At 39.9% G+C, this 10,244-nt stretch overlaps 1 protein-coding gene across 1 annotated transcript; it reads left to right on the top strand.

Moving 5' to 3' along the window:
- Positions 1-2,808: 2,808 nt before the first annotated feature.
- LOC144640793 (uncharacterized) lies at positions 2,809-10,009 on the top strand (the record flags this gene model as incomplete). The annotated part of the gene is made up of 6 exons (XM_078499864.1): positions 2,809-3,337; positions 5,363-6,010; positions 7,225-7,257; positions 7,653-7,788; positions 8,526-8,761; positions 9,776-10,009. Coding segments are annotated over exons 1-6 (1,378 nt in total), but the record flags the coding sequence as incomplete, so codon positions are not given.
- Between the last annotated feature and the right edge of the window lie 235 nt (positions 10,010-10,244).

Here is a 10,244-nt window from a genome sequence, read left to right as displayed (position 1 = left end):
CTGCTGGTGTCTTGTTGAACCAAATCTTTTTAAGAGGATTTATTTTGTACTCAAAGAAAAAAGGTTAGCCTATTGTTAACTTGAACAAGGTAGTCGGAGTTACTCTTTTTTGATAAAAGTTTCTTATATGCAAGTCTGCTTGGTTTTGAATTTTCTACCAACTTAGACAAAAAAACTTTCGCAATTAGACGGAGGCCTTGCGTTTCGGGCCCGGGGGGAGAACTCAAAAAAGTTTTATGCGGGGAGGCTCCGCCAAGAGATCTAACCCCTTACCTTTTTTATACAATTTTGACAGAGATTGTACCCCTTTCGTATACCTTGTACTGAAAAAAGGTACCCCTTTTATATACCTAAAAGACATGCCATTGACTTAGAACAGGACGTTTTCTAATCATTTTCATGTAGCGCTTAAAATAATACAGCCAGAAATTGTGTCTGTTCGATATATTTTAATTAAAGGCCCTTTTTAAAAGACCTAAATGACAGATTTCAAAACCCTTTAATATGCCTAAACTTGTGAAATCCCCTACCCTATTATTTACCTAAAGTCTGAAAAAGGCAATTTCGGGCGGAGCCCCCCCGTATAGGCCATTCTAGGGAGTACCCTCGCCCCCCCCCCCCCCCCCCCCCCGGTGGGATTTCGGGTGTAAGCCTTTTCTGTATCCCGGCGTTTGACGGCAGTTATAAGTCCATCGGTTTTATTAAATTTAAATTCCTTCCTGTCTCGATGCACGAATCTAAGCCTGATTGGCCGTTTAACCTGTTACGCCCACATTATTTAGGTGGTGCTGCCGAAACCATCGTACCCCTGACCTCCTTTCTGAGTCAATCATGAGCATGCGAGGACTTTCCATCTTCGTCTCCGTCTTGGACGGTTAGGGTTCTTGAGCATCTATATTTCATCTGATCTTACCATTTGCACGGCAAGATATTGATGATTCCTGACCGATCGCAAGTCGCGAGGGGACAAGAACGTAGCTGCCAATGCAAATATGGTGTTAGTGGAAATGGGTTTCCACTGTGGTAAATCAAAGGAGAGAATACTTCAGATCGTACTTTCCTTCTTTCCCGTAGAGGCATTCTCGAGGGAAATCGAAGAAAATAGGCGCAGCCGTGAACGGAAAGAAAAATGCGCGTTGGTTATGAACGTGGTTGTTTTTTTAGTTTTCCGGTAGATGGGAGGAAAAGTAAATGCGGATCGGAATCATTACACCCTTATAACCGTCATTATTTATTAGCATAACCTAGTGACCGACTATTTATAGGCAAATTCGCAATTTGACTGGCTACCCTTGTGGCGGGGAGGGGTTTGGGCTAGTAAAATTGCCGAAATCGCAAGCCAAAACTATAAATAAACCACTTACACTGACATGAGTTTTGTTGAATAGGCTGGAACTTCGGACAAAGCGCGTTTGTTGCTCTGCTAAGCCACCTTATCGCTTTATCAGGCAACAAAGTTATAAATGGGTTGGTTTCACTTCCTTCTTATCCCACTCGATCCGACAAACGGAAATGATAACAAAAAGATCGACAAACTGTCTATTTCTTGCGCTTACTCGCTCTTTAACCCGCTTAGTGGCTTGCATTCACCCAAAGAAATCTCGACAGAGCATTATTAATTGTAAATGCGTATTACCGATAAATTTAATCGAATACGTAGTCCAGCTTTCAATTTGCCGAAAAATTAGCGAGGACAACTCTGAAATTAAATTTTAAGAGATATTTTGTGTTTCAGAAATGTAAAATATAAATGACCTGAAAAAATATTAAACTGAATGAGCGCGCAAAAGGCAATCGTATATCTTCATATCTCAGCCATGGTGATCCCAAGTGAATAAAAGTAGCTAGGCAGATTCTTCAAAAAGGTTGCTTGCTCCAATCACCTCAGACTTTGCAAACGACAGAAGCGACAGAGACGATCCGGGAACTTCACATTCGTCGCACGTGGAGAAATTTTCGAAAAAAATTAAAAGGAGTTTAGGTGTAAGCCAACATTGTTTTAAAAGGATGATTATGGCTTCTAGTCGTGACGGAACGACTTATTTCGTGCCTTTGCGCATTGTGTTTGAAGTACGTTTTGCCTTTCACCCCGATTCAGTCTCATTGCACGATCGCGGCGGCCTCACGCTGGGGAACAAAGCATACATGTTTTAAGTCACGGAACCCAAATGTTCTCTGATCTTTGGCGCGTATTATGGACCTTCCTCAAATATCGTCAAGTTGTAAATGTTAATTTTTGAACCACGTCTTTTTTTACAGTACATTAAAAGTTCTGTGAAAGTTGCTTTCCAAAAACTGCAAGGATAACCAAAAGTGGATTAAAAGTAAAGACATTCTTGAGCCGACAAACGTGACTTTACTTGCCAAAATAAACTCTCTAATCGTATCACGCCCACCCTTGTACTAGTAATTGTATGTTTCGCATCCTGTCGAACTGATTTTGACTTATATTAATAAAAAGCAAGGTATAGCACTCTTAAAATTACTGATAATTTGGCGTTTCTGAATCTTTGCACTCCAGGAAAAAGATGGAGAGAAAAATCTAATTACAAAGAAGGAAAAAAAACTAATTTGGTCGCATTTTTACCCCACCCGCCTCGATTTCATCACCCCACCCCCACCCCCTAAGTAGTCTGCTACTCGCTTTGTTTCTCGCAAACAGCTGATTTTAATCATGTGCGAGGTATGAAAGACGTGTTAAAAAATCTACAGCTCTTGGCCAAAAATCACAAGCCTCTTCAAAACTTCACAATTTTTACGTGATGCGATTTTTTGCGCTGATCAATTTGATTGACGTTCGCGTCCGCTATCGCTTGTTTGCGGCGAAAAACGCGATGTTCCATTGTTTCCGCGGACGCGGGAAAACATGTGTTGTGACTTGCGTATTTTAGCCATTCATTGAGTGAACCATCGATCGTGCCTAGCTAGCTAGGGATTTAAAAGTCTTCTTTTATAGATTGCAGGGTGCAAAGGCCTGGTTTTATTTCGTCGAATGTGTTTTCATTTACGAAGAGATAGTATCGGATACAGCACTTGTGCAATCTTGAGCAATCTCGGAAGAAAAGACATTTCGCTATGCTACAAAAACCGCGTACGGTGAAATGTGAAACCGTCTGTAGTGTACGCCCCAGCAATAACTTTGATATTTTAATCTGTTGGAGGTCGCCACTGCTTCCTTGAAACACGAACACAGTTTAGCTCAGAAACCTTCGATATTACTGGCATTGAACGGCTTCAAACTTCACAATGGCTGGCGAATTCGTCAAAATATACCGGTGTTGTTGTTGTGTGGCCATGTTTACTCTTGTCGTGTTTCCATTCATCGGGTTTTGTGAAGGTAAGCTCTCGTGTTTATTGCTTTCTTTCTCTACAACAACTTCTCCTGTGGCGATGTTTACAGTTATTCGAGCCTAAGTATTTGTTTAATTGTGTTAAAAGATGCAAGAAATGGTAGTGTTTTGAAGCCTTACGCTAAAAATATCTCTCCAGAATGCGTCGATTGTTCAAAACACGAACGATTTTGAAATTAATAATCTTATTTTTTTCTCGTGTGACATGTTGATTCGTTATAAGTATACGTGAAATAAAACATTTTGATTTCAAGATGACTTCATACTGTGCATTCGAGAGTCACGGCACAAGAACGGCGAAGTCAAATACAACCTCTGAACGATCGCCATTTTACATTTACGTGTCAATACCGACATGTTGTATTTGATGCATTTCAATGAATAATCGTAAGCATGCAAGAAAGGGAACTAACAGTCATTTTATACAAACGGAACGGGTTATTTCTCGATGTAAAACTCTACAAAGTGGTATCAGCAACATGCTGTGGATAATTATATGATATTTCTTTAATATTTTCAGTAAAAAATTGAATATAAATTTAACCAACCTTCTTTGCATAACAACAATATTCTACATGTTCGATGAATTTAATTAAACGAGGTCAGCCTGCTGAAATTTCGAAATGATACTGACACTGAAATAGCTTGCTTTGTAGCTGTGCAGTAGCAAAATGTTATAAAAATAGGCATATTAATCCTGTCAACATAATAACAATTCACTCTTTAGTGCAACTGGGGATTTTCCAAATCATGCAGTCACTTTTACTGATCATGATCTATTGTTTGTGCGGTTAGCAAACCATTGTTTATGAGGTCTAGGGGTCTATAAAGGTTACAGGGCACAAACATTATGTTTCAAGTGGAGGGGGACAGGGGGCGGGAGCCCGGGAAAAAAGGGGCGGGAAGCGGGAGGAGAGAGGCCGGGAAGCGGGATTCTTAAGGTGGCGGGACCCGGGAGAAAACAAGTGAAATTTCGTAACATTTCATTATATTTCGCAATAGACATGGAACAAACAGGAGAGAAAACCTACGGAAAGGGGCGGGAGGCGGGAGTAAACGGTACGGGAAGCGGGAGTAAAAGGTACGGGAGGCGGGAGGTTCAGACCCCCCTGTCCCCCCCCACTTTCAACGTATTATGAAATGTGAGGTACAAATGTATATGAAGTCTAGACAAATAGGATCCATTGAAGTTGACTTGCACCTCACTTCTGTTGAACCCAACAGAAATCAAGTCTGAGATCTCTTTTTACATGGCTTCCTGTTAATTGTAAAGGCCTGATAATCATCCTGCATGCATGCATCACATACTAAGATATATTTTCCCAAGTACGAAAAAAGTCCTCGTCTTGAAACTGACAGATATGTTTTAGCACAATGCTTGAACATTGAAGCTCTCAAGGTCCTATTCATTTATACTTGGTGTAAATTTCATTTTCCTTTGGTTTAAACTCATTATCATACATTACCATGGCCAAAAACAAAGAAACAAATTTGAGCCAAGGATAAAATTGAACTACAACATATTTACCAATGATAGAAAGATCATTGGATTAATTAGTGGAGGGGGACAGGGGGAGCCTAAACCTCCTGCCACCTGTACCTTTTACTCCCGTATCCCGCCCCTTTCAGTAGCCATTCTCTCCTCTTTGCCCCATGTCTATTGCAAAATAATGTAATGAAATGTTGCGAATTTTTATTTCTTTTCTCCTGGTTCCCGCCACCTTAAGAATCCCGCTTCCTGCCCTCCTTTCTCCCGTTTACCGCCCCTTTACTCCCGGACCCCTGCCCCCTTGTCCCCCTCCACTAATTATGATCAGCATACATTTCAAACAGCGGACATTATTCCAGAACAAGAAGCAAATGGTCACAAAGCATGAGACCTCTTTCTGGTACACTGTAGCACGCATTCTTTTGATTTAATTTGTAAAACAGTGACACTTGGCACTGACTTTTGTTGTTGTTGTTGTTTCCTTTTTTAAGTTTATTTAAGTTTTCTCTTATCCTTCATTTAGATTTGCTGCCATATCCTATCGGATTATATCCACTCAACAAACTCTACAATACTGCAGATGCAAGTTGCTACGGTAACCTTGGTGGAATAGCTCAGGACGTTAAGCTTGTAACAGGTCCGTTTGGAATTGCAGATACTGCTTATGAATTTGCTGGTGTTGGAACAAGTCACATCACTATTCCACAGAGTCCACACTTGGACACCGAGAAATCTATAACGATTCTTGTTTGGATATTTCAAACTGGTCAGGCAGGTTCTGTCATTCAATACTTGAATAACAATTATAGAGGTGTGGGACTTCACACATTGAATGCTAATTCTGTATTTGTGCAATTTCTGGAGCGTAGTGGAAAGTCTGTTTCCTTCTTTAGCAATCATACAATCAGTCTTCATAATAAGTGGCAGTATGTTGGAGCATCTTACGACTACAACAGTGGGACTGCAACATTATGGATAGATGGCAAGGATGTGCAACAAATGTATCTGGGGAAATTTAAATTAAGTACAAACAGAGATATTCGTATAGGTAGTGGACAAGGAAAAGGTGATAGCTTTGAAGGACGAATATCATGTTTACAGATCTATGACAAAGCTTTAACCAGGGATGAAGTTGCAGCTGTAAGAAACAGATGTTTCCGGGATAGTCAAGGTGTGTACAGTGAATAATTTTCTTTATTGATACATGAAATGTTTGATTATCCAGAAAACATTTCATGTAACTGTCATTAACAAATGTGTTGTTCTAGAAAATATCCATACCTCTCCCATGGAAGGCTTTCTGGGGGGAGGGGTATGAACCCCCACCCCAACCTACTAGAAATTTCATATTTCTATGACTATTTCATACTTAAACTTATTAACTTCAAGAAGTTTTATGGTTTTGAAATTCCCTCCCCCTCATAAATTCCCATTACCCTTCTTGGATTAGTATAGATATTCTGTGGAACAACACAATTTGTTGTGAAGTGTACATGGATAAGAAAGTGACAAGACCAGGCAAGAATTTGTGGAAAGAAACATACATGTGCCGTTGGCTGGTGTTTCTCACAACTTAACGAGTGCTCTCATGAACCTGTACTGTTTCGTAGTAAGGCAAAACCATGGATGCTAATCCTGGGGATCAGGGATGGCTTATGGCATACAATGCCACTACCAAACATTTTGTCAGGATTCCCTCAACAATTTATTGATAACCATTTATACTCCAGGATATACACATCACACAAGGCTCAGCATACCAACCATAATGCCAACCCACCCAAAACCTATTAAGTACAAGTACAGTCAACTCTCTCTTAACAGACACCTCTTTAAGACGGACACCTGGTGTTGGTCCCGTCACTGCCGTTTTTTAGTCATTTTACTGTAACTAAACTCCCTATAAGACGGGCACCTCTTTAAGACGGACAGTTAAAGCCAGTCCCGACGGTGTCCGTTTTAGAGAGAGTTGACTGTGATACAAATTTACAGCTTTACTTACTAGATTCTAATCTTAGTCAATAGTGAAGTCCCCTGTTTTATGAGTCAAATAAGGCTATGAGTCAACAAGTCATTGTCAAGGTGATTTTTACAAAAAGTAGGTTATTACACTGTATATCTATTGAACCACCATTTCCCTTTATACAAGTACATGTGTAAGCTTTGAGGAGCACTCCAGTTTGATTACAGTTAGTTCCACTCTGGTTTGCTTGTGGTAAGTTGCACTCCAGTTTGCTTGTGGTTAGTTCCATGCTGGTTTGCTTGCGGTTAGCAAGAGCAGTACTATTTGCAATATAATAACTCTAATTTAAGGGATTTGACTCATTGACTCATTGGCTCATTTGACTCATAAAACTTGACTTGACTTTTCTTTTTTTTAAACAGCTCCAGTGGACTGCAAGACATCATCTGCACCATGTAAGTTTTAAACTTAACATGTCATAACCGCTTGCTAAGATTAATGTTAATCAGAGAGTTGTCCCATTGATTTGTTTACTTACTCTAAAGTTAAAATTTATGTGTTTCTCGAAAGTGGTTTAATTTACATGTACTAAAAGTTGCAGAAACGGAAGATTGCCAACATTTGCAGTTAGAAATTGTAGTGTTTGTTACTTAAGCCTTACCCTCCCCACCCCCCATGTATATATTACCCAGCATGACACTGGAGCTTTGATGATTAAATGTACACGAGTGTAATGGCGTCGTTCTCTTTTATTGTTGGTTAAATCCGGATCATCCACGGTTAAATCCGCACATCCACTACAGAAATGAAGTAAAGTTGACTGACATGTGTTTTGCACTTTCATTTACAGCTGGGTGTGGTGTTCCTGTGAGTGCCCAGTCTGGAACTTTCTATTCCCCAGGGTACCCCTCTGGTTATCCTTATGATGCTAATTGTGTATGGGAAATAGACATTCTTGATGGTTACTATATCAAGTTACAGTTTAAGTGAGTCATTGTATACTATTCCTATATTTATTCATCTCTTTCTTACTCAATGTGTTTTTCGGGGGGGGGGGGATTATTTTTGAAAGTGTTAAGGTGAGAAAAGTTCAAACCTACTTGTAACTTAACTTCTCTGTGCCAAGTTAAAAAGGTGCATAAGGCCTCAAAACTATGCACGCCGACAAGTACTAGTAAAAATGCTCAGCTATAGATAATACATTTTGGCCAAATAATTAAACAATTAAAAATTATCATGAAGACAATTAAAGTATTTGAAATTATGTGGAATACAACCTGATATTTAATTAGCCGAGGAAGCAGTAGGCCAAGTTGGCTACATTACCACAAGTTGTCAACAAAATGCATTTTACAGCTAGATAAACTGTGGATGTGCAGTGCTTAATAAGTGCTTATTGTATGACATTATGGGAAACTACATAATGTCGTTTGCAGGATATCTGTCTGATTAACTTCAGCCTGAATAGCAGATAACACAAACCACAACATCATACTTGACCTCATTCAATGAGTCTTACAAATGTGCGAGGCAGCGAGGCATGCAAGGCGAGGCATGTAAGGCAGAAATCCCTACTCCAAATAAAAAGGCTAACCGCAAGCTACCTAAGCTAACTGTACTGGCTATCTGGAGTGCTACAGTGTAATTTTAGGCTAACCAGAGTGCCATTTAGGCTAACCGAAGTGCTATTATCATTAACTACATGTGTGTATGTTATCTACAGAAAGTTTGATTTGGAGGCAGCTTATAACCAGTGGCCAGACTGTCCAGACTATGTGGTCATCCGTGATGGCATCAATAGCTGGTCAACCAAACTGGTGGCTCTTTGTGGAGGTCAGGAGGGCTGGGAAAAGGAAATCATCTCTTCAGGAAACGGCATGAGGGTGGAGTTTGTGTCAAGCAGGTTTGGTTCTGCTCAAGGCTTCACTGCAACATACACCACAAGTCTAATAGATGAAGGTTAGTGCTACTAAATAAATGATTAAGTGTGTGTTTTGTCTTAATGTTTATGTGACATGTACTGCTGAATGGTCTGTATAGTAAGTTTACCATTTCAGCCTTTTATCCACAATCTAGTGATAACTGTAGTTTGATTGATGGGTGTCAGCCATTTTTGAACCACATGACACAATCTGCCATGAAAAAAAAATAATTAAACAATACTATTTTTAAAGCAACTTCTGACTCTTGACACTCTGTCAAGAGGGCAGTAGCTACAACTTTGGTTTCCTTTGCATACATAAAGCAACTAAGTGTACTGTGTGATATACTTTACCCCTTGCAACAACTCAGGTGGGGTTGCCAAGTAGTTATCCTGGAATATCCAGTCATGTACACTGTACACTATTTATTCTCAGTTAGAAACGTGGTAAGAGTAAATGGCTGGACCTTAAAAACACAAATGTGGAGGAAGACAGGGGGTTGGAACCCCGGAAGAAAAAGGAGTGGGAAGCGGGAGAAGGGAGAAGAGGAAGTGGGATTCCTAAGGTGGTGGGAACCGGGAGAAAACGAGAAGAATTTTGCAACATTTTGTTATATTTCGCAATAGATATGGGGCAAAAAGGAGAGAACGGCTACAGGAAGGGGTGGGAGACGGGAGTAAAAAAAGAATGGTAACAAGAGTAAAAGGCATGAGAGGCAGGAGGTTCAGACCTCCCCGTCCCCCTCAATGCAAATTGAACATGACTTAATAATTATTGAGCATAGACCTACCTCCCAGTCTCAGTTTTTCTGTAAGGCTCAAATTAATATTAAGTCTGATTCACCGTTTGTGTTTTGCTCTTTTATTGGTTTTGTTGTTTAATTGTTTGTTGTTGTTTTACCAAGTTCCAAAGTTATGGTGGGTCATAATGGCAATATCCCCTCACAACCTGGATTTTTAAAAAAATGTCCTTTTCACCACATGTGTTCAGGGAAATTTCATGTTCATCACTCGCTCTGAGGGCCATAACCCGCATTTTATTTGCATTCTAGTTGGAAAAGAAGAAGATGAAGAAATGATGGATTTCAGTCGTCATTACACTGGCATTGTTATAGGAGTGGCATGCGCTGCAATTTTTGCTATCCTGTCAATCATCACATTTAGTCACACTCGAAGAAGATTGCAGGAGCGACGTCATGGCAGCTTAACAAACAGCAGCCGCAGACGTGTTTCCTTCTCTGACAACGATATCTTTCAACAGAATGCCCCACCCACTTATGATGATGGTAAGCTTTTGTTTTTACTTTGCATTCATTCTGTGAAAAGAATGTTTTAACAATAGTTTATCAGACATCCTAAGGCCGCAATGCATGCAGAGAGATAGGTAATTATCTAACATCCTAGGTCTGCAATGTGTGCAGAGAGAGATAATAGACCATATTTGTATTCATGGTATTGAACTGAAACCTCATTTTAATCTTTTAAAATGCAAATGACATGAAGCTCTTCTTAATGATATCC

This window comes from Oculina patagonica, unplaced genomic scaffold (genome assembly GCF_052425735.1).
Source record: "Oculina patagonica isolate OP01 unplaced genomic scaffold, crgOcupat unplaced480, whole genome shotgun sequence".
Taxonomy (NCBI): Eukaryota; Metazoa; Cnidaria; class Anthozoa; order Scleractinia; family Oculinidae; genus Oculina; species Oculina patagonica.
Note: the sequence above shows the minus strand (reverse complement) of the source record. Positions and strands in the feature narration are given on the sequence as shown.